The 26,318-nt window shown below is 33.2% G+C and overlaps 1 protein-coding gene across 11 annotated transcripts in view; it reads left to right on the forward strand.

The window, feature by feature from the left end:
• LOC139986771 (dual 3',5'-cyclic-AMP and -GMP phosphodiesterase 11) overlaps positions 1-26,318 on the forward strand; it is a 139,648-nt gene extending 113,330 nt beyond the window's left edge. For 5 of the 11 annotated variants that reach the window (XM_072002360.1, XM_072002361.1, XM_072002362.1 and 2 more), the window contains 14 exons: positions 9,471-9,711; positions 13,634-14,006; positions 15,884-16,279; positions 18,976-19,224; positions 19,405-19,515; positions 19,591-19,688; positions 19,784-19,847; positions 19,941-20,176; positions 20,275-20,374; positions 20,522-20,776; positions 20,858-20,967; positions 21,055-21,460; positions 22,054-22,137; positions 23,518-26,318. In XM_072002360.1, coding sequence (XP_071858461.1) covers positions 9,503-9,711; positions 13,634-14,006; positions 15,884-16,279; positions 18,976-19,224; positions 19,405-19,515; positions 19,591-19,688; positions 19,784-19,847; positions 19,941-20,176; positions 20,275-20,374; positions 20,522-20,776; positions 20,858-20,967; positions 21,055-21,460; positions 22,054-22,137; positions 23,518-23,691 — 2,865 coding nt within the window. In that variant the 5' untranslated portion in view covers positions 9,471-9,502 and the 3' untranslated portion in view covers positions 23,692-26,318. Of the gene's footprint in view, positions 1-9,467; positions 9,712-13,633; positions 14,007-15,883; positions 16,280-18,975; positions 19,225-19,404; positions 19,516-19,590; positions 19,689-19,783; positions 19,848-19,940; positions 20,177-20,274; positions 20,375-20,521; positions 20,777-20,857; positions 20,968-21,054; positions 21,461-22,053; positions 22,138-23,517 lie in introns of all 11 variants that reach the window. The other 6 variants (XM_072002363.1, XM_072002357.1, XM_072002355.1 and 3 more) reach the window with 3 other exon arrangements.

Raw genomic sequence — 26,318 nt, forward strand, 5'->3', positions numbered from 1 at the left:
ACACACATGTAAGATAATATCTGCTTTAGATTTCCAGTTAAGAATTCTGAAACACCCTGTGTGGATTACATTAAATGTGTAATTTCTTTGAAACAAACAGTGGTAAGATTAATCATGATCTTGTAACCTATTTTCTCTACAGTTTCATTACTTTTTTATCTACAGTTTACACTGTACCCAATTGTTGATACATTGCTCTTCATAATTACCTTCCTCGTGTAAAATCGTACGTACTCGATTAATGCTATCTGTTCCCATGATGTCGCTCTCTTAAGATTTTGTATTATCGAAGACCAAGAAAAGAATTCTTGATACATTGATTGGCTGCGTGGAATCGCGTATAGCCCTTTGATATAGCGCTAATTTAAACTGGCGCGAAATCAAGTTGGTTCCCTTTTTCTACGAATGTTTGCGGTTTAATGTACCTTAGGGAGAAATGAAGTCGGTTCGTTCGGTACGGGCCTCCGTATCTTCGCAAGTTATTGCGTGAAATGTTTTCATCAGCTTCGCCGGCTAGTCTTTCGCGAAATGAAGAGTTACGACCTGGTAGCGTTAAGGAAATGGTGTACCTTCTTCGTTCACGCACAATCAAGGGCTACGATTTTCCATGTGTAGCACTGCGCCGTCTCATTGACATTTTTAGTACTGCGATGTACACTTATATGAATGTCACATTTCTACTTCTCTTTAAAAGTAACAGAATTAATATTTATAATAGGTGGTTCGTTCGTGTGTTTTGCAAATACGCGGCGTGCAGATACAATGGCACTACGATCAGGAAATAAAAATATCTCTACGGAAAACGAAAAATGGAAAACAAAATAAAAGTTGTTCATAGAGAAGAAATTGCCTTAAATATGGTTGATGCTTTTTGCTTTGCTTCGCTCTATTTCATGTCCAGCCATAGATAAATTGTACTTTTAACGAATTACAAACATCGAACATATCGCTGTTTTGCTTTGATAGTGGCACAACTTAAAGTATTTTAAATTCCTTTTTACCGAATAGAAGGTATATATCATGTTTTTATTTTTGTCATGCAAAACGGTATGTATATGTATAATTCCATCAGCTATACGTCAGTAGGCGAAATTACTTACTTGTGCTGCTATCAACATGGCCTTAGTTTTACAACTACACGTGTTCATCTTCAGTCGTTTTCTAACGCTACAACTGAAGCGTTGTGTTCTTTTCGCGAGTAGTGGCGTATCTTGTGTTAAGTCAGCCTTATAATGTTGCTGAACAGACAGACGTTTCTTCGTAAAGTTTAAAACGCCTCTCCTCCGAAGTTTCGAGTTGTGACAATATCGAAGAAAAACGGCAGTATCATAAGCGTTTATAGGAATTGTTGTCAATTCTAAAATCAAAGTTGTATATTAAACGGTATAGAAAATGTTCTCATCCGTTTCCAATCTGGAACAAAGTTTATCATGCCTGAATGTGTCCCATTTTGTGCTTCGCATTATCCAACGTAATAAACATAAACGTAAGTAGAGAGTACATTAATCTACAGCAAGATGCTTTAAGCAGAGACGTAATTAAGTAATTAAGACGTAATATTTCGAATGAATTTTACTCGAAAATAGAATATCATAGAAGAAAATCATATTGTACATTTTGGTTTTATTGTTTCACGTGAAACCATGTATAACTTTCACTTAAATATTCGTAATTCGATGTTTGGTATTTCGATACTTATAAGAATGTGTATATGAATATATATGCAGAGGTGTAAGAATGAAATGAAAAGTCATTCACGACCGAATTTAATGATATTCTTAACGTTTGTTAAGCTACTTTCAAAGTGAATATGCATAAGAAAGTTACTGACTGTGTATAAATATATAGCATAACAAGACTTGCTATATTCTACGATATCAGTTTCGAAGATTTATCTAGAAAAATCTTATTTTCATGTACTAAATAGTTGCGTTTTATTTTATTATATTAAAATACATAATATAGAACAATATCTTCAAGTATATAAATATATAATAGGATTGTATAGTAAGAGTCGTATAAACGTACATATATTATGAGGACATAAAGGTATCGTAAAGTATTTTACTGCTGTTGACGAACATGCAATATCGATTGCTATTATCATATGTCAGACGTGAATACTAACTCCTATACGAAATGGTTATTTCTCGATGTTTCCAATGGACATCAGTGAAGTCCGCGAAAGTAGCAAGGGAAGACCGCTGATCTACAAATTTAAAAAGTTATGAAACTTTGGAGACAAAGTAGAGGATATATAGGTATATATTATGCAATTTCTTTTGTTTTTTGCTGCGCAAATTCACTCTAAGGGTGAAATTGACACCTGAAAATCCGGCTGTTTTCTGCTTTTGCGTTATAATTCTTGATAAATTCTTCATCAGCTCCTAATCCAATATCTGCTAATCCGTGATCTAAAAAATCAGAAGAAGTAGCTTTTGCCTGAAAACTTGTTTTCTATCTCTTACAGTTCGCGAGTTATATCGCAAAAGCGGAAAATGGCCCGATTCTCAGGGGTCAATTTTACTCCCTTAGGGTAAATTTGGATAGTAAAAAAAAAAAAAAAAAGAGGAAGAAAAAATGCATAATACATACCTATATATTCTTTACATATACTCTAAGTTTCGTAACTTTCGGAATTTGCGGGTTGGGAATCTACTGTTGTAAATAACGTTTTTTGCTGTAAGCAGCTTCTCGTATTCGGTTGAACTAGAAGTTAATAACTCGTAAAATTGTATTAGCCACTTACCCGATTTTATCTATATTTTTTATTCGCGTTGTTCGATAGAGCAAAGTAACACGGTTTATTTGCAATCTTTTTCGATATCTTAAAAAGCCATGAGATTAGTTTCATGGCGCTATAAATCACCTTGTCAACTATGATATCGTATCTTTTCTTTCTTTCGTTTTCTTTGCGATGCAACGTTCATGGTTCATGGACGATGGTAATTTCGTGTTCCTTGTTTGACGCAAATTTCAAGATTGATAGACACATAAAAGCGTACTATAATTTTCTATTATTCCGAGTCAACATAAGCCGAACGTTGTATTTCCGTTATACATATTTCCAGATATTTTTTTCATCGAACATTTTTTCCATCAAATTGCCATTTTTTATATTCTTATGTAGAGCATGTAATATTATTTACGTTAACGAACGATCTTTCTTCGCTCGTATCAAATTGATTACGATTTCCAAATTTTCCTAACTATAAAATCATGCGACTCGTTGAAGAACGGTATCGAATTTATATCGTATGTCCGATTTTGTTTTATGGCACATGTCACGTCGTGAAAATTTATTGTACCTACGTATAATACTTGAGCATGAAGAGACACGAATCGTTGCGCTCGCAACGTCGTATTTCTGGTTCTTTGCAGTTTATTTTATGTGCTTTATACGGGTGGCATGGTTAATCGTAATAAAACCGAGCAGGATGTGATTCTACGTGTAAAAAATAAAAATAAAAAAAAAAAAAGAATTGGTACAATATTTTGTTATCCGAGGCTTTATTTTGGGGATAATCGACTTTGAAGATTTGACAAGTATACTTAAATTTCGCTAATTTCGGATTGAACAAAAGTAATAATATAATCGCCAAGGGTTTATTCTGGAAAACAAAGAGTTATATACTCAGATATTTTTGGGGCTGTTTTATCGTCAACTTGAAGTATGTACATACAGATAACTGTTTCGAGATTCTTGCCATCTCCTTGTTAGTAAATATCTATTTCCTTTATATCTGTTCTAAATTCTGAAACTGCGTTCTCGCCGACTATGCATTTATCAATATGCCAATCACAAATATTTAAATGACGCAAATAAAATATTTGAATCGTAAATTGAATCGGTTGTCAATACTTTTATATTCACGGTTCATGCATAACTAAAAAGATTCTGCACATACACATATTTTTGAGTTATTGCCAAAACATGTAATTTGTATAATTATTAATTACGTAATATCTCAATATTTAAACTTCAAATAGTTGGAAAGCGTCTGATACTCGTAACATAGAGTTTATCTGTACTCAACATATACTTCAAATTAAAAGAGGAAATTTGAAATAATAATTTTAAGTTACGAAGTAGATAGTTAGGAAACTTCGCTGCATTTCAGATGTTCGTAGTAAAACATTAGATTGTACTCGAAAATGTGTAATTTTAAATATCGTTTTATTTACGTCACTTTCCTATTTAGTATGTAATCAAAAAAGTGTGAATTTGAAAACAAAAAAAAAAAAAAAAAGAAGAAGAAGAAAATTTCGGAAGGTTATTACAACTGACGTCACATAGAATTGTATGCAAACCTCTAGCGTATCATAATTTGTGCCTTTTTTTGTAACGGTTGTGTTGATAGTGCAGAACGCTTCAAAAGTTGAGTCAGTTGATCGTGAAATGAATATAAATTTAATCGCGACGCCATGCCGTCTCGGAATTTCCGGCATTGCTGCTGCACTACCATCTTGCAATTTATATTCCATCTTCGTTGCTCTTTTGACAATTTAACGAGGTCGTCGTATAACAAAAACTTCTGTGTGCAAATTGATATCAACGAAAGGTAGCCTAGAAGCTCTGTAACGCTTTATTTTGGTTAATTAATACTTCATGCGTTTGATCTTACTTATATAGACCTACATACATACCATAGAAAATTTGTATGTGCATATTGTGCGTGTTGTATAAAACATTTTAATATTTTATTAGCATAATAATAATATAACGAGACGCGACTGCCAGTCGTACATTGCCAAAATTTGAATTTAATCTGGAAATATATTTAGCAGTTGCAAAGTATTTACTGTAATTTTATATCAAGTGAAAAAGGAGTATACAGTATTAATAATCACCATAGTCAGCGTATAGAGAGTATTAAAGATGGTCTCACTGGATACCGAGACTTATCATTATCGTGGATGATAGCTTGTTTAAATACTTTCATCATCTCTGTAAAATATATTTTATTTATAATGTAAAAATATTTTCGAGATCGTTAACAATTTTACCAATATAAACGTGATAGCTAGGTGTGGTTTCGATGACAATGGAATTTCAAAATGTATCGTATTCACAAAACATATCCACTAGTATACGAATACTTTCACCAGCCGTTGTAACTGATATAACGTAAATACACGACATATGTAATGAAGAAAAATTATTTCTTTGGACGTTTATAGAAGTTCTATCAAATTCCGAATTGATTTCCAATACCTTCCAATTTTTTTGACAATTAATAGACCAACGTAGGTTTGTCATTTGATCGTTGAAGCAGATGCGAAGTGCTTTTAAGCTCTCACTTATGTCACTTCCAGCTTCATCGCCGTTCTAAAGTTTGATCGGAAGTGGAAGACATAATCAACCGATATTTTCGTTTAAGGAAATTTCTGATACAATTGCCAATGATTTATTTATATCATGCTTATAATGGTTTTCATCTATGAGAGCTACTTATAGCCATTGGATTAAAATGGAAAATCCCATGCGAACTGCTCAAGCAGTTTCAGTTTTTATACTCAATTAACGTTTCAATTATTCTTGTAAAAAATTGTGGTCAAAAAATAAATGCTCAGAAGAAAAGAGATATTTCGGAATAATGGTCCATTTCTTGATTCTATCGTAGCCTTTGAAACTTTATGCAACTCCGTCGTGTCTCCATATGTTGTATCGGAAACATTCTAAGGATCACGAGTAAGAAGGACGTTGACACGTTTTTATTTTATTGCAACATAAAAGAGTTTTACTTTATTTGGCAGATGTTTCTTTTTTATACTGACGTATGAAAATATAGTGGAACAGAAGCGTATGGAAATTAAGTTTCAAAGACGCATGGAAGCATATTCAAAAAGTATTCGTACGCTCCTTTTTTTTTTTTTTTTTAGACAGAATAACTTTTTAAAAATTGGACCAAACCACTTGAGTTTCTTCGAGAGGCTGGAAGAATTAATTTATGATGATAACTTGTAAAAGACGACGATGGATGACGAAAATAGTAAAGACTACTTTTTACGACTTTCTTATCTGAGTCTGTGAAATCTAAATAAAAATTTAAAAAGTACGTTTTGTAGTTTTATGTCGTTTATATATATGTATATCTACATACAGAAAATTTTATCGAAATCGGTGAACGTTGCTATGAGCTATAAACAGCTAAAAATGGTGAAAGCCGCAGCTTTTCACAACTTTCGATCTACTAAATCTACACCTTTCGATGCCTTTCGCTTGTTTCTACATCAATCGATTTCGATGTTTTCAGCGTGTAATAGGTGAAATATATCTACAGAACGTGCTATTTAAATTTTTTATTACAGGTTCACATGAAAAAATCTGTAAAAAGTGAGCTTCACTATTTTCTCTGCAATTCTGATCGATCGCAACTTTTAACAATTTTTTTTACTCGTTTTCTAGCAAACTAATTCTTTTAATTTCTAAGAGAAAGAACCCTCAAGTCGTTTGATCTAATTTTGGAAAAGTTATTGCGTTTTAAAGAGTGTAGGAATATTTTCTATATCCACTGTACATAATCTTGTTTTACGACAAAATGCGTATCCATGTTCATGGAAGTTTGCAACTTGCAAACTTTTAATCGTAAAAAGAATGCCATGAGAATCCTATTAAATTCTAGAAGTTTTGTCGAATTTTAACAGAAATTTTATCGACTTTCATTTATGATCTAAGTAACGTAAAATCAGATGATGAAAGAAAATACTTGTTTGTTATAAGGCATACAATAATTACTCACTAACTATTCTTTGATTATACTAATTACTCATTAATTGCTGGAAATTAAAATACGTTATATCTATTTCTAAATATTTTTCAGGGGAAGATTATGTGATTTTAGCAATTATTATAAAATCTATTCAAAGTATCTCTTATTTCTAAGATATAATAATGAACATCTCTTATGGTAAATTAAGGTTGAAGTTCCTTTTTCATTACGTTTTGTACTTACGTTCTAAACAGCGTTTAATTGCGTCGGAATCAACACGATATGACGTTACGTGGTAGAAATGTAAAGAACCGAGTGACGTGACTGATCACTTGAGAGAAGAATCCTCGTGTATTTTTTATTTGCGAATTGCTTTCTAAGGAGGTTGTTCATTTATGATTGGTTGATTGTGTTCCAATAAAAAGTGTAATTCGCGAATAAGCTAAATAAGCGAATGTTTTATTGTTCTTTAAAGATGACTGTAGAGTAAGTCTTGAGAATCTCAATGGGAAGTTTTAGAAAGTGACCACGAAGTTGTCTATAACGATGCACGATGAGTTTCATAATCTGTTACAAGTGAATATCTTAGTTATCAAGTTATCGACATCCTGCTTATTAGAACACCTATTCATAGTGCGTGAGGTTTGTTCAAATTTTGTTGTCGATTAGTTTCTCACATCAAAGCCACATAGAACATGAAAAAAGGAGACATTTGCTTCTATGTAATTTTTAAATAACTTTGACAGGTGAGATTCGTGGTGTAATCTGCGTATGCATATTAGCTTCGATTTAAAGATCTATTTAAAAATGTTTGGAAGTTCAAGACTGCCTGTGAGTCCTTTAAACTCCGCATCGTGACATTTTAACGCTACGAAACTAATTAGTTGGCGAGTAGTGATAGCAGTTACTACGTATACTTGAATCAATTGCACCATTCAGAAGTACATTTCAACTGTCAATATTTCTTGAACAAATCATTGTACTCAGCAGGTCGTGTGTGGAATTTTATTTAAAACTACTAACAGGTGAGTCTTGTAATTCGAAATTTATTGTGTATGAAAGAAATTCACAAACGTATACTGCGAACAATGTATCCTTTGTAAATATGTGTAAATATACCAACGTATCTTAACGTTTCGTTTCTCATAAAATACATTCATTTGTGGTATGATAGTTTGCGTGGTGCACCCTGTTGCAAATCGTCCCAAGAATTTGTGGACGCTAATTGCCAGCATTAAAAAGATTTCAATCTGGTACTTACTAACTTACCTTTCTCCTTCCCTCTTTCTCTCTCTCTCTCTCTCTTTGTCTCTTCCCCCTTCTCTTTCTCATTCTATGAGTGCATACGTTCATGTTTGTGGATGTTTATATTTCGACAGAATTTTTTATCATATGCATTTGCACGTAGCAACACAGGCAATCTTTAACATAATTTATCACGTATTTTTGTAAAATATTCATAAGTTTACATTTATTCATATTAAAATTTCGAAACTTTATCTCACTGTTGTATCAATTAATACTTACACATGTAGAGCAACACGTTAAAGCAGAAAGGTCTATGTAACTTTAATTAATGAGTTATTGCAGTATAATGCGAAATTATAAATAATGTATTTACCGAGAGAAAATTCTAGTAGCGCGAACTTCCAAATCGCGTGGCTTCAGAACAATCTTTTTGTACATATAAAAATGTTTTGTCTTTTATTTACTCTTTGTTTATAGTACTGATAATTTACTATATAATGTAATTGATAATTTACTATAAGCAGTGATCGTTTCACCTAAATTGTTTTCCGGATAGAATATACACCAGAACGTTATATTATTATTTACATTATTATTTCTCACAATCCATTTTTTACACATTTAGATTTGATTTAACACGTTTTTTTATCTCTTTATGCACTCGAAAGTTTTTTTGATATCTTTCTCTTGTATTTGCTCTTCGACTTTGGTTTAAGCTTTTGGGACAATTCGATTACCTGCCGCTTTCTTCTTTTTATTCTGTTTCTTTTTCCCCTCTCCATTTATGGAAAACCTATTCGACGCGGAATAAAGTGGCAATATCGAGTTCCGAGAATCCTTTCAATACATCAAATTACGACGAATTTTCCCCAATTTCATCTTCAATACATACGTTAGTTTTGGCCTTCCATTTCGTGTTTAGATTAGGACATATTATTTCGTCGTCTTGTATTCTTGAATTGGTGAAATTATTATTTTCCTTATGAAGGATAGTTTACTTGATATATTTACATATAATGATCCTTACAAGCGTATGAAATAAAAATTGTACTACAACGAATACAAATAAGAAGATTAGGATTTTTATTTAAAACCAATTTAGTATTTATTTTACATTGGATTTTTACATTGGCAATCTTCTATTCTACTTTTTCATATGCATTGTATTTTTCAACGGTTTTTTCGACAACCTATCTACCGTATGAAAACAGAATTGCATCGTTGAATGTATGCAAACAAAATCTGAGACTAACAATTTCGATACGCTATAGGAAAGCTTATATTTTAATTTCCTTTCTTTTTATTTCATTCATTTTGTCCACGCGAACGCATTCAACCTGTATTATTTGCCAAGAGGATGTGATGTGTCTTTCATCGATTTCTGGCAATGTTTTCCAACGAAGAAATCGCCGATGAAATAATTCGCTTTCGAAATTTAGTTTGCTTTTTAGTTTAAGAATCGAAACGCAAAAAAGAATACGTAACGATGATAGTTGGTTTGTCAAGTAGGCCTGCACTTGCGGAGCATCGAAGAACCGAGGATGACGGCGGAGACGGCAGCTCCTTGTGTGCAGGGGATGCAAGGGGTGCAAACTGCTATGGCTGGTCAGGGTACGTTGCAACAGGTGCAAGATGGAAAGTCCGCCGGTGGTTACTATTCTTCGACTTCCGCCGTCTACGATGCGGAATACGCCCGCATGGAGGCTTGGCTCGACGAACATCCCGACTTCGTCAACGACTACTTTCTCAGGTTGTTATCAAAATGATCACATAATTTGATATACGTTATTACGATATTGAATTCAGGTTAATGATCATTGCGTCTTTATCAAAAGATAAAGGTGACTTATTATTGTTAATATGTTTGCTAGTACAGCAGGTGTTGCACATCATGCACCATAACGTTTTACGTTTTATTCCTTGTACTTTTGTACAATATACTTTTGTAAACAATACCAGTACCTTCCTTTTTGTTAATCAAACGCCCCAATTGCATTGTTTATTTATTCCACTGTATAAGTAGAATTAAATCTAAATTAATTTTGGAACACCAGCTATATCGAGTTGTAACATAAATGAGGATTTCTTCTAGGCAACCGTGTAAGTGGCGAACATCGAATTTTGTAGGAGAATGAAAAGTATCTTCTTTGACTTCAAATCATTTTCGAAATTTAATTTGTTCTGATCGTTGTACGGTCTTAAATGTACGACAATCCAAATTCGTCATAAAATTTTCTATTCTTTGGACTAACATAGTAGAAATTCGTCAGAAAAAGAAATGCATTTGTAGAAAAGTCTGTATGTGTCATTTGTTAATTGCAGAGGAAACCAAATGTGTCATTCGTTTAAATTTGCTGGCACGGTAAGTACCGATCTTCTTTGTCCCTAGATAACTTGTATTTAAAAAAATATATATTTTCAAGATTTATTACAAAATCTTTATTACAAAAGTATATTTTAGAATATTCCGAGTAAGAATTATCATAAAATTGATGGTATTTAAGTATTCGATCGTGTTCATCGCTTAATGGCATTTACATTGTTTCGTACAGAGGCGATGTTGCACGTATTTGTGATATCACCATTTTTAACACTATTAGAAATTTTTACTTTTTTAAAAATTTAACACTATTATTATAAGTAGAAATTGCTCTTAAATTCTGTATCACAGTGTTCCCATTGATATGTAGGACGTTATAGGATAAAAAAGCAACACGTTTTAATTTTTGCGTTTACAGCGTTGCCTACAAGAAACCTTCAAGTAAGTTCGGTCAAATAAAGAAAAATCTTGAGTTTAACGGAACTTACTTATGTTACGACCCAATATAACGCTGGTAGCGAATGTACCTAAGAATTGTACTTGATTGTCTTCTTGCTACTGTAGTCAATTCGTCTGTACAATCTCGTTGGTATTTAATTAGACTTTGCATTTGAATAAAATAACGGGAAAAAGAACGGGCAATAAAATTAGGTATGAAAACAAATGCAAACAAAGGTTGATACGCTCTTAAATACATAGATATAATAACAATAAAAATATTCAATCCTCGAATTAATAGCAAAGGAAATAATTTTATCGAATATCGGGCTAATAGCAAAATTAACGAACAACGTGTTTGCTGGAATCGAAGGTAAAGCTTCTCATGAAGGAAGTTGCAGCGTTAGAAAATCGTGATAAAATTACGGTTACGTAGCTGTATTTAATAATTAAATTTTGTTAAATAATAATAATAAGCAGTAATACCAAGTTGTTTCCGATATTTGCATATATAATTCGTCTCGATAATTACTGAATAGGTTTTCAGTTTGGAATACTGCATGGCCAAACAACCAACGATATATCATTTTTCTTTCTATCACTTTTTTTAATAATCTTCACAGCTAATACATATACTTTTTATATATCCCGTATTCTATGAATTTTTCATTAGATGCAAATACATTTTCTCGCAATAAATCTACATATTTTGCTGCTATACATTTTCCTTCGATACTTGGTAACTGTCCAACTTATTTATTACTCAAGTAGCTCGATGCGATATTATCAATTCATCATCGTGTCTTACACTGGCAGCTACGTATTCCAAGTAACTTTCGTTTTACCTTTTAGTTCGATATTAATCTAAATTTGGATTCGTTAGCATTGATCATAGATTTATAGAAAGTGACAGTAGTTTGCTATAATATACTCTTTAGCGAAATTTATGCGCTCGCGATCATTTGCTTTCAAGCCGTATTTTTCTAGTTGCTTAAATAAGTGTAATACGTAATATTTGTCGCTTTATCCGAACTCGAGAAGAAATGTTGCGGAATCTTATGTCAAGAACCGAAGGTGGCCGTCAGATTTCGATAGAAAAGCAAAGTAACAATAATTCGATTACAGTTATCCGAATTACCTGCTTTAATCTTTTGAGAATTTACTATATTCATTATATTTTATTTTTTTCGATATAAGTTCATGATCGCTTGTTGAGTAAAATATAGGATATTCATGATTAATGATAAAATATATATCTTAAAGCCTTAAAACACTAAATGCATAAGCCTACATCATTTTTTATAACATTAGTTTCATCTACATATTAGATACAACAAACGATACTTTGTATTTTCGAATTTTTTTGCTTTTTTTGCCTAACTTTAGTATAAAATCTCTATGGAATTATTGCTCTTAATACATATAAATAATATATAATTATATTCCTATAAAAATGTAAAATGGAATAAAGGATGCAATTTATTTTCGGATACGTACTTAATTGTATTAATTAAATTGTCATTTTATCTGAACCTCCTGTGAAGCTAAATTGCGTATTATAAATTGCATTTTCCGTTACCCGTATAACGTATGGACTAAATACTCAAGGCATAATTACCGTCCTATTTTTTTTATTTTAAGAACAGCCTTATTATTCCTAAATACTCTTTTTATCAACCAATTAAGAATAATTCGTGTAATTATATTCCAAATATGTTACTTTTAATGGAGCGGTACAAATTACAGGCATCTATTATTCATTTGTAGCTTCTTAATGTTCATTGGCTGCTTTCGTAGAGATATAATTTTCACTAATCTTCTCCTAATATCTGATTCTTGTTGTATTCATTTAAAGAGCTATTAAGAGTACGAGCGACAATAATTTACGCGTATCTAAAGCAATGTGACCAAAAATGAAACCATAAGTATAACCTATATATATATACCACGTATAAGTTTCGCCGCAAACTAATGCGTTAATTTGCAAAAAAAAAAAGGGGGGGGATAAATGTTGTCAACAACTGACGATACGATGTTTTCAAGTAGTATGAGTCTTGCAGGCCGTACGGCCAGTTACCCGTGTGTATAAATTTACATTTACAAGTAGCAGTTACCGGCAAAAAACATCTTATCTAGTTTTCAGTGTTAAAAAATAGTTAAAAATACCATTTGAAGCTGGAAAGGATTACATGATAAACAGAATTTATGAAGTGAAATCGATAAAGGGAAAAAAATAATATAATTGCTTTATACAACATTTCGTAGAAACTGTAAACGTCTTAACGTTATCCTGTCGCGGGTCGATTGAAACGATAAACGCGAATCCTTTTAGATTAACTAAATCGCACGATATTTTAATAATAAAATAAACAAGTGAAGGATTTAGGATTGTAACGAGGATTGCTGAAGAGGAAAGTGACGAGACAGGCGCAAAGGCTAAGAGTAACTGTCACACGATATTATAATGATAAAATAAACAAGGCATTTTAAGAGTGCAAACATTGTAAGTGCCAAAATTGAAAAATTTGACTCTTTATTGAAAAGTGTTCTATATATCAGTGAGAATACTCTAGTACAGAATTGAAGTGCAATTTCCATCCCTAAATAGTTATTACTAATGCTAGAACATGGTGTCACAACGTTGCCTCTATAGAGGAAGCTACATATGAACGTCAATAAACTTTAATTAATCGTTCCTTGCCTTTTCTCATCTAAATGAATGGAAGATCGAGTTTTCTCTACAACTAATAGATAACACACACAGGTTATACAGATACACTTGTCTTTTTCACGAATTTGGTCTACATTAACGTATAAGGTTTATTCTGCTCCTGAAAAACTCGTTTCTTGGCACTTACAGTGTATTTTCTGTAAGCACTGTTCGTTTAAGATTGTAACGTGGATCGTTCGACAGGAAAGTGACGAGACAGACGGTAGATATGTGGCTCGTCTCACACGCGACGCCAACATCATCGTCGAGCAGCTGCATGGAGCTATCCAGTCCCACCCATGCAGGTGGCACGTCATCTTCCGGCCGGGGTGGTTCAGGCGGATCAGGTGCCACAACGCCTGTTCGAAAAATCTCAGCTCACGAGTTCGAACGCGGTGGTTTGCTAAAGCCGATCGTGAACACGATCGACGGGACGCCCACCTTTCTGAGTGTTTCGCCCGGGGATTCGGGCCAACCAGGAGGTCAGCAGGTTAGCTCGGGAAACGCGGGCAGACCTCAGAGACGGTCCAGACACGAATTGAGGCATCTCGATGAGAAGGATCTCATCTTTGAATTGGTACGTGCTCCAATTGCTTTCGTTGATTTTCTCTTCTCACTCGTCTCTGTTTAATGGTCTGAAACACCTTTTCCTCGCGGAACACCAACAACCTTTCAGCCTCTAAGCAGTTCTAATTTCATATATGTATAACGTAACGTTTTATAGTTGTACAATTTTTAGCTTTTCGAATTGAAAGATTCTGTTCCCTTAATCATTAATTGCTGTCGTACGAAAAATTATTGAAACGTTATTAAGCTTCAGATATATGTACCTCATACGTACGCAGTGTATCTCTTTTATTTCAATCAATTAAAGCAACGTACAGTGCAAGTAAAATGAGACCAAATGATTCGTTGATGATATTCTTCTGTATTATAAGTCAAAATTTCGATAGGATTTAATTTTTTCTTTTTTTCACAGTATCGCCGAAGATACGTGTTAACGGTAAATCGGAGTATAAATATATTGTATGTAGAATAATCGACAGAAGCGAGCGAAGCTATATGATCTTGAAACAGTAGAAGATAAAAAGTGAAATGGTTTCGAACGGTGCATTACGTGATGAATATGTTTTTAACGGAGGTGCAGACCTTTTTAAGGAATTAGAGATATTTTTGCGAAATGAAAGTATATTGTTTGTTACATCGATCCTGTGTCTTATTCTTTGTAAAAATATATCATTGCACCTGTGCCTGGAAATAATTAAAAAAGTGGACAAGGTGTGAAAGTAGTGATATGCTAAAATTTGGCAATTAAACATTTGCACTTTTGTATTAAACATTTTTATAGGAAAGAGGGACATGAAAAAGTGTACCAAACGTAGTATAGAATTTAAAAGCAGGTCCTTTAAAACTAGATTTTTTATCTTTCACAAAAGATCTTCGCTTTTAAGTACATGCGCACTATGTGATACGTCATTCGAAATCATTGCTTAATGAAATTTTCGTCTACCTTTTGCCGCTTTAAAGCTGTGATTTTGACCCATTTGCAAGGACTTCATTTTTCTTCGTGATTCGATACTACAAGATTGCTTATTGATTGTTTATATTATTGACGATATGAGGAAACTTAGCGAAGTTACATATATTTTTTAGAATAAATGCAATTGCTTAAATATTCTTAAATAAACTTTATTTTGTGTATCCGGTTGAATTGTCTGATTCCTATTAAACACTGAAATGTCTGCTTTTTAATAACAGCAAATTAATGGTTATAACAAGACAATAAGATAACAAATTTGAATTACTTGCTAAAAGACTTGCCAGGGGTGTATATTTTTAAATTAAATGTACGATTTGTCGTTGCATTAAATATCAGTCACAGAGCATTTACAAGTAATTGACAACGCAGTTTGTAAAATTTACACACGCACAAACGTTAACTTTTCCTGTTGGTCTTTAAATTCAATTTTATCAAATACTCTACCCTATCCACGTAACGATAGCGGTAAAGAGTAAACTCATCGCAGACCTTTTCGTCTGTAATTCTCACCCCTGTTGCCTGAGTTTCGTACTGTTAGAAATAATCAACTGGTTGGATACTTTTAAACGAACGGTATAGTGTACAGACGTAATTACACGGCATTTCAACGATGTTTTTCTCTATCTTCGACCCATCGACAGTTTATTCTAAAACTTGCAATTTACTTACTGAGCAACGTTAGAAAGTTTGGTAATTGAGTTTTCCAGTAGTAGGAATTAATTGACTCCTTTGATACAAGACTGCCAAGACGTAACTATTAGAAGGGACAGAATTCGATTTGCTTCGAAAAACTTGTACACAACAGTACGTTGGGTACAACAGTATCGTTGCAGAGAAAACGGTGTTTCGGCGTGATTTTCCTCGATGCTTGGCTTCCATCGAACAATATTCTATGACAACGAATTTTCTCGCAGGTGAAGGATATCTGTAACGAGTTGGACGTGAGATCGCTGTGTCACAAGATCTTGCAGAATGTCAGCACCTTGCTACATGCCGATCGTGGTTCTCTGTTCCTTGTACAAGGCGAAAGAGGCGGCGGTTGTATGCCTTCTTCGCAAAATTACGATTCCTCGTCGAACCATTCGACTGATAATGCAAATTCAGGGAAAACGGGAAACGGAAGCTCCGAGCAACGTGGAACAGGATACTCGAGAAGCAGATGCCTGGTGTCCAAGTTGTTTGACGTATGTTCGAGATCGACGCTGCTCGAAATGGAGAAAAAGGACGAGATCAAAATTCCGTGGGGCACGGGAATTGTCGGTTACGTCGCCGAAAGCGGAGAACCTGTTAACATACCAGACGCTTACAAGGCAAGGGGATTTACTATTTACTTTGTAAAAACCAGTACGAGATTGTATGACGACATTAAATAGGTATTAGATAACGTAATATATTAGACTGGCTGTAAATGTGTTTTCGAAAGTATTTCACAATCGGAGAAACAAAAGAATTTACTGTTTACAGAAATAAAAGACAACGATAAGGGATTACAAGATTCCATTTGAAAATTTAGTCGCAGCCTTCCTCTGCCTTTTACTAAAATTCTACAAGTGTCGTCTAGAACATTTTTCTGGATCTCTCTCATATTTTTAACTGTATACAGTTAACAATAACATGATCCGTAGTTTTATTTATATGATATCATCTATTTCGATTTATACGCTATAATTTTATTTGTCTGTTAAGTATAAAAGTAAGGACGTATTTTATTAAATATCAATGTTCTGGAAGAAATATGTTGTCAGAGAGTGATTTAATTGAAACTCTGTTTCTAATTGTTATTTAAGGATGGATTACCTAATCTTTGCTTTTTTAGGTACAATGTAGGAAAACTGAGCAAACGCCAGTAAATTTTGCGCAGGTTGAAGTTGCGTTGGTAGCCGACTAAATTGTGCGTTACATCTGACGTATCCCCAATATTTTCATCATTTGTGGCGTAACACAGTTTTATTGTATAACCAAGCGTTCGTAATATTTTGGCAAATCCAAAACCTCTGTGTTTGTAAATCCAAATGCAAACATACGATAAACGCTCGGGTTCTACTTTAGTGTCAAAATTTTTAGTCCGCCACGTAATGTTTTTCCAGTTTTTAATTTCTCACTCTTTTTTTTTTGTATTTTCGATAGACGATGCGAAACATATTAATAACCACGGCAAACATATTTACGATTAGTAACATTCTTGCTTTCTAAGATAAGGAGAACAGAGGCATTAATTGTTCCAGTTTTGTATATTTTAGAACCGTGCAAAAGTTTTATTCGACATTTTCATTTCCGACACCTTGAAATATATCGGTTTCAAATCCTATTTAGATTACTTAATCGCTAAACCAATTCACCGAATATTCATATCTGGACAAATTGTAAAATCGAGGATAGAAAAAAAAAGTAATTTAGATTATTTAGTGTAATAAATCTATGCTTCGTAATATAATCGTGACGCAGTAATTTGAATGAAAAAGACGAAAATTATACGCAACACGTTAATACATTGAATATTTTAGATCAGCATCATTGGAATATTAATACATGAAACGTCAAACTAGTGAAAATTAAAAACTAATTAGAATTCACAGAGAGCATTCGTTGTAAGGACTTCGATCTTGAAAATTTAAGATGTTTCTACTTTTTTTTTTTTAAGTATTCTATGCTTATAAAATATCCTTTCGTCTTATATTTCGCATACCATGAGCGTAAGAAGTATATTAACATAATTAATCTATAATTAATTAGGGTAATATTACCAATACCTCAAAAATAATTGAAATAGAAGGATCAAAGATTATATGTAAATCAAGCAACGCAATATGTGTAAATATTACAAATTAATCTTTTTTTAAAATATTAAATAACATAAAATGCCGCAGAATAATAATGTTCGTTAAAATTACATTTCGTTTATTTCCAATTGTGAATTTTAATTCATTTTATTACCTTTCTGAAGTTACGTAGTTCTATTTCTTATTCCAATGAAAACTGGTAACAGCTAAAGTACATTATTAAAGTTCTTGAAATCTTATTTCGTTACGGTTCTCCAACTTCAAACTATCGACGTTTCCATTAAATTCTTTAATAATCAATTACTCATAACGTTTTAAGACGTCGTATTTCTGAAGTATCTAAGTTTAATTAAATACTTAACTTATTTTAGTTTTAATTACCGCGCAGCTAATAACTATCAAGAACTATATTTGCGTTTCGTACTTATATATCAATATTTGAAAGATCTTATTGTATTTATTTATTGTTGTTCCATTGTACTTTCTTTGTATAACATTACCAACGATAAGTGATTTTACTACGGCAATTGTTAGTCTCTAGACATCAGATCTACGTATTATCAGTTATAATTTATTTCCCTCTAAAGAATTGAAGATTTGTTATAGAGAATTGATTTCACATGCATTGCAGAATAAAATTGAACTGCTAGATCGACACAAAATATTAAAATTTTGACTCTGTATCAAAGTGAATAAGAAATGTTTTAATTGATATTTATATATTTAGAAGCTATTGTACGGTCTCTTAATTTTGTTCCTCTATCTTCTCCAATACAATATAGTTCAAAAATTTCAAATCTGTTTATAGTTTATTATTTCGTCGATGCAAGAAGTTACTATACATCAAAACATGTGTTAGCAGTCACAATTGTACGAACGATATCAATAGTCGATGTACATTGCTGGAATAATTGAAATCTATGACACGTACAATTTCTAACTAATGATACAATAAAGACAGTGTTCATTGTTCCAATAAAGAATCGTATGCGTGAACAATAGCAAAACACTCTTACGTAACTTTTATAGTAGAAGTATAAAAAGAGAAGTATAAAAGACGTGTGTCGTTCGAATAATTCGAGTGGAGCTGTGTATAATACATACGTTTGCACAAGAACTGGATTTGAAAATTAGTGCCATTCCTCGAATCAAATAACTATCTAAAGCATTATTTATTGTATCCTGTAATTATTCCTTATGTGTTAATAAATATGATATGTTCTTAGGATGCGAGGTTCAATCGTGAAATTGATGCATTAACGGGATACAGAACCAGAGCCCTTTTATGTATGCCAATAAAGGACTGCAACGGAGATGTTATCGGAGTTGCACAAGTTATCAACAAACTCGGTGGTGAAAGTCAATTTACTACGCAAGACGAAAAGATTTTCGCTGGATACTTGCAATTCTGTGGAATTGGATTAAGGAATGCGCAGCTGTATGAAAAAAGTCAATTAGAAGTGAAAAGAAATCAGGTCAGTTGATGAAGAAACGGAATACTCTGTAACTGGTGAAATTACGCGCGTGTAACGAGTAACAAATAATGAAACAATGCATAAATTATTCACAATCTCGTGTTTATGGTCTTTCCATTTTCTTTTGTGCCTTTGATACAAGCTGGTGATTTTAAACGCGTGTTTTATTCGCTATTGTAGGTTCTGTTGGACTTGGCTAGGATGATTTTCGAAGAGCAGAGCACGATAGAACATATGGTTTTAAGGATTCTAACGCATACGCAATCCTTGATACAGTGTCAACGAGTACAGGTAAACGCGTTCTCCTTCTCGTATCGTATATAGAGAAGAGAACATTTTTAACGTAAAATCCAATATTCTGTACAGGTTCTTCTCGTGCATAAGGCATCAAAGGGCAGTTTCTCACGAGTGTTTGATTTCGAGGCGAACGACCTCACCGGCGAGGATTCAGATTCTCGCACTAGGTGAATGAAGTTTGTAATTACGTTCTCATTTCTCTTCACTAGCAATAATTCAATTTCCTCGGAAACCTTATATGTATTCGGTTTTGTTCACGCAGTCCATTCGAGGGCAGATTCCCTATAAATGTCGGCATCACTTGTTATGTCGCTACTACCGGCGAGGTAAATGCACTGGTTAACAGAGCAATGTATTATCGTAATACTTTGTCCGATTTCACAATTTCTAACCGAAAATATTTTATTGCTTTTCCTTAGACCGTGAATATACCGAACGCCTACGAAGATCCAAGATTCGATCCTTCGGTAGATGATGGTTCTGGTTTTAGACATCGTACTATTCTCTGCATGCCCATCAAGAACTCGTCGGGTCAGATTATCGGCGTCATTCAACTCATCAACAAGTTCGATGATCTTCTCTTTACGAAGAATGACGAGAACTTCGTCGAGGCATTTGCTATTTTCTGCGGCATGGGAATTCACAATACGCACATGTAAATATGCAAGAAATAAACTGTTCAAATCGTTTGACAATTAATCGATTGGAACGAATGAATTCCCTAGAATTGATTTTGTTTAATCATTTCTTTAGGTATGAGAAAGCTGTAATAGCGATGGCCAAACAGAGTGTTACGTTAGAAGTGCTCAGTTACCATGCTTCCGCATCATTGGAAGATGCACAAAGATTAAGGGTAAGTCTAGCTTTATAAGTTGGATATATCAAAGATCAAACGTATTTGACTTTTCTTTTATTTCTTCTGCAAAGAATTCGAAAATTACTGTTCAATGACGTTCACGTACTTTATATAGCACAAAATAAATCCGATTCGCAATTCTAGGGTTTAAGAGTGCCTTCTGCAGCGTATTTTAAATTGCACGATTTTAAATTCGATGACATTCATATGGAAGACGATCAAACTCTAACAGCGTGTCTTCGAATGTTTTTGGATCTTGACTTCGTAGAACGTTTTCACATCGACTACGATGTTCTTTGTCGTTGGCTTCTTAGTGTAAAAAAGAATTACCGAAACGTCACATATCACAATTGGCGTCACGCGTTCAATGTTGCGCAGATGATGTTCGCCATTCTAACTGTGAGTAAACGTAATGCCATTAAGTTTAAATTGAATCGAATTATGTTAAAAATGAACGATGAATTTGTATTATTTTTTTAGGCCACGCAATGGTGGAAAATTTTTGGAGAAATTGAATGTCTCGCGTTAATTATTGCTTGTTTGTGCCACGATCTGGACCACCGGGGCACGAATAATTCTTTCCAAATCAAGTAAGTACAAACGTTCCGAGGAGAAAAGATATTTTTGCTTCAGTAAAAAATTCAGGTAATACAAAGGGGGAAATCTTTGACCAACAGAGCATCTTCGCCATTGGCGCAGCTTTACTCAACATCAACGATGGAACATCATCACTTTGATCAGTGTCTTATGATATTAAGTAGTCAAGGAAATCAAATTTTATCAAATTTATCTCCCGAAGAATATTCTCGCGTGGTAAAAGTTCTCGAAGAAGCAATCCTCTCTACCGACCTAGCGGTTTACTTCCGAAGAAGAGGGGCTTTCCTTACCTTAGCTCAAGGTGGAAGTTACAATTGGGCTTACAGTGATCAGCGAGAACTTTTAAGAGGGATGTTGATGACCGTATGTGATTTGGCAGCCATAACTAAGCCTTGGGATGTTGAAAAGAGAGTGGCAGAATTAGTTAGCAGCGAATTTTTTGAACAAGGAGATATCGAAAGGCGGACTCTCAATATCACTCCCATTGTATGTATCGCTAAATTAAACTTTAGTATTTAATTATAACGTAGTTATAAGTAACAGAAAACAATGTAGACATTAACTTAGTTATAAAAGACAGTAACTAAAATAACAGCATTAGATGTATTATGTATCTTTCTAAGTAAAGTTTTTTGTAGAGAAATGAACTATTCTATCAAGCATTATTAAATATAATGTAATATTAAAATACTAGAAGATCAGACCTAATGATACGTAACATTTAAAATTGAAACGATTAATTCTTTGATTTTTGAGTAATTGTATACAAAAACAGTAAGAATAACATGTTACGGTAAACCAATAATTCTCGTTCTTACTAATAAAAATCTGTGGTATCAACTAAAGGTATATTTGATAGAAGTCATTATTGAATTTTTATAGATAAACCATTTGCTACTTAATATATTTTGTTTTATTGTAATCCAGCATGATATATTATTTTATAACTAATAATTTTCTAATTATTACTACTACTAACAGTTATAAGTTATTTCTGCTTACAATATTGTACATATTACAATTACATAGTTAATTATTCATGATTCAAAAATAGCACCGTTACTCATATGATATTGCAGGACATTATGAACCGGGAAAAGGAGGACCAACTGCCAATGATGCAAGTTGGCTTCATCGATTCGATATGCCTCCCTATTTACGAGGTAACTAGCTTTCTACGCTATCGACAATAGCAAAATACCATCTAAAAAGCAATCACATTTGTTACAATTTTTAACTTATCGTTAAATCACATTATCGATCATTTAAGTTAATACACCAGTAAAAGAAATATAATAATAGGGTAATCTAGGCAATTGCTTCAAGTTATAACTCCATTACCGGTACAGTTGCAGAAATATGTTAGAAGAGAAAGATCATGTTTTTCTTTAGAACTGAAATGGTACATGTGCAAACAACAATCAACAATAAAAAAAGTCAATACTTCAATAAGTACAGCTGTAAAGAAACTATTAATAACTTTGATTTAAAAAAAAAAATATCTTTATCGTAGGAGATTCTCAAATCCCATAAATTCTGCAGCAGATGCAACTGCGGATAATACTGCAGTGTGCAGCAATAACCGGAGATCACCTTAACTCAGTTATAGGAACAATTAAAGAGTATTGTCTGAAATGTTTACAGTGCAATGGAGAAGCATTTGAGCATCTTCTTCGATAAAGATATTTTTTAAAAATATCTCTGTAACTAATTTTTTCCAACTAATTTTAATATAGAGCTTTCTACGCAGAACAAATACAAGGACTCTGTCTATATAAAAGGATATAAATTTCCATTTAGAAAAAGAGTACAGTTGTTGATTGCGCATTCACTATTGCAGTTCTAAAAGAAACAAAAAGATATGGTGCCACGAGTGTGTAGTACTCTTTTCATCTCTGCATTCATCTCTCTCTTTTAACAATTTTCTGTAACTTCATTGGTAAGTTGGACAACTTACTTGGAAGTGAGCAACTTAATTGGAACTTATAACCCGAATCAATCGTGTGGATCACCTTGTATATTAACATTAATGTAGCGTTCATAAAATCAGAAATGTTGTAAAAAATTATACTGTTTGTTAAAATCGTAAACTAATATGTTTTAGCATTATATCCATCTGCAATATTATATACAGTTTTGTTGCTTTCACGTTACATTATTTCACTACATTAAATAGGGGGAGGGGGGAGAAGGTTGACGAATTTAATATTTACCTATTATAGTAAATACACAACGTTACTTATTAATGATATGCAAAATGATATAATAATTTCACTAGAATCGAAATTGACTTACCACTTTTCTATGATTTCTTTGTCTCGTTTCATTAATATACGATAGTCTTCTATTTATTTCCTTTATGTTAGTTTATCGCAATGCTTTCTACTTTTCGTAATAATCAATCTCATCTTGCCTGAATTAATTACACGCTGTTAGTTTCGATAGATTAGTATTTGGATCCTTGTTGTTTCAGCACGTTACAAATATTTCCTGCTATTGTTAAACCGAACTCCCTTAAATATAAAGTGACTTTTTGTAAATAGGCATTCGCTTTATTATCGGATAAATTGGAACCGTTGGTCGACGGTGTTAGAAAGAATAAACAACATTGGCTCGAGATCGCGGAATCCAAATGTAAAACGGACAACTGCACGAATCACGATAGGACGCTGTCAGTGTCCGATACCGAAGAAACTAGGGAACAGACGGACCAGTAGTCATTATTTCGATGGACGCAGAGACATGAAATGGAGACAAATATACACGGATAGTTTCTACCTGTTTTTTTAGAACGAAGAATAAACAAAACACGATGTCAAAGGGAGCAGCAGCAGCAGATGATGATGATCACTGTCATACGTTTGAAGAGCTTCACACCTTCGTCTCGATACTAGGTATTACAAACATCGTGAGTTAATTTATTCATTTATATAAATCATCGTGGCACGTTCTTTGTATCGATGGTTCATAGTATTAAAAGTATAAAGAAAAAGTTCTTCAAAGCCATATGTAAAACTTCGTTTGTTTTGATGGATCGTTAATCGTACGTGTTGAGTGTTTGCCAGTTTTATTTATTTGCATGAAATTCCAAGTCGAAATTTAATGCAAATAATTCATCCTACGTTCATTCGAGTATCTTAAAAGAATAAAAATTATTTCTAGCAAGATTATCGTGTACGCTTTATACGTTGGTCGATGAAATCAGAGAAATCAAGGAGGCTGAAGGTGATTAGTTTAAGACGATCGAGAAGCTTCGTCCTCTCTAAAAACAGATCAACTCCGAGATGCTACTCTTGTACCTGATCGTATTGTACGTATACTTACTATGGCAGATCTTTGATGTCCAGAGAGGACGAAGAAGAAGAACGATAGAATATGAGAAATCCAATAGGATCGTAGAAAGCTTCTTTTCTCTTCGTGTGCGAATTCTATTGCGAATTGAAGACCTGTGGCTTGTGACATATTTTATGCTTTTACGTATAAATATAATATCGACGATGAATTACGGCAATGTATTTTTCAGCGGAAATATATAAAATTGCGTAATCCACTAGAATTTCATGCGAAGGATGAAATAACGGTGCTATCGAAGTAGATAAAATAATACTGTTCGCTCATTAAACGTTTCTTTTCTTCCTTCTTTTTTCGTTCGTAGAACTCGTAAAATGACAATGACATTGTTTTATTAAAAAATCTAAACAAAAGCCTTTCGCGAAACGAGATGGAACGAGTAAAAACGCGAAATTAAATTTTGAATACGCATTGAAACTAAAATGCGTATTATCAAAGTATGTATTGCTTGATCAAAGAGTGGCTTGTCCAAAATTTATTTTCATTTCTCTCATTATACGTGTAATTATAATATGTTGTAGACATGTCCGTTTGCAGTATTTTAAGCGATAAGGAAACGACGTTATTTTTATTTTTGTTAACAGGGAACATTGATAGTTATACAAATTTTATACAAGTATGGCTTATTAAATTCTTAGTAAATAAGAAATGAAACTGTAAATACATAGGTAACAAAGTGAGTAGAAAAATGCTTATGAGATGTGTTAAGCATGTGTGTATATGAATCTCGTTCTTTGACAAAATTACAGGTCTTCAATTATAGCGAGACAGATGATTCCACGATAATTACGTAAATGCGGGTAAAGAATACACAGTTCTGTCTTGAGATCGCGTTTACAGGGAACTTGTCTCCGATTTATGGACTCGTCCGACCAAGATCGAGTCTTTCGTGTAATTATATAATGTATTCATAAACCAAAGTGTACGTTTATACATAAAGGTCAATCGTGATTTTTATTACTCGATACCGCAACGATTTTAAATGCTGTTGCGCGTGCTAATTATTACGATTAGTGATTAGATGTAACGGGAATTAATTTTCTCGTTGCTTACCTTGCTTATCTTGAATGTTTTGTAACATCGTTTAGATTCGAGTAATCGTTTTCCTCTTCGCGCAAAGCTATCGTTTCAGAATATTACGATTAAGATTTAGGAAATATTTGTAAGAAACGCTACGTCTGTATAATATGTATCTCTATAATTTCGGATAGACGAGTTCTTGTTATATCGTAAAGGCATATTAACGATTATCATAAATTACGGATCAAAAGAATGAACATATCATTGCGATTTTATTAATGTTGTTAACAATTCTGACTTGTATGTTATATCAGTGATCTGTACACCGGTACACACACATCGATATATCGAGGCTTGGAACTAAATAAATGACGTTAAAAGGCGAAGTTTAAACACGTTTGGCTAGGCGGTGCGCCGCAAGCACGATATTTTAGTAAATTTTTTATTTACTAAATATCCATTTGTATCGTCGAAGGATACTCATTTTTTGGCAGGCCTCTCTCGATTTCGCAGAGTTGCATATTGTCAGAGTTACATATCCAACCTCAAGGTAGAAACGTAGCTTTGCGAGGACGGAAACACTTCAGGATTCGTTCGCGTGTGATCGTTACTTATATTGGTAGTCTGTATTTTATATATGTTCCTTTCATCGTTCGAATGTTCTTTTTTTCTTTTTTTTTTTTTTTTTTTTCTAATCGTTAATGAATTGTCAATTTCAACGACTCCATACTTGGAGTAGGAATGTGTAAGAAGTGCGAAAATTATTCCGTGTGTCTGTTACAGTGCGAGTGAATGTTATACTGACAGAAGCGATATAATGTACAGTTTTCGTGTAAATTATTGATACGTCGAAATGAAGTTGTTTAGCGTGTATGTTGTTTACGTTATGATTTAACATATAGTACGAGAGTCATATATTATACCGAACATTTAATATATTAAAACAAGACTAAATTATGTGATATGTCTATAA

Source organism: Bombus fervidus, chromosome 4, assembly GCF_041682495.2.
Source record: "Bombus fervidus isolate BK054 chromosome 4, iyBomFerv1, whole genome shotgun sequence".
NCBI classification, from domain to species: domain Eukaryota; kingdom Metazoa; phylum Arthropoda; class Insecta; order Hymenoptera; family Apidae; genus Bombus; species Bombus fervidus.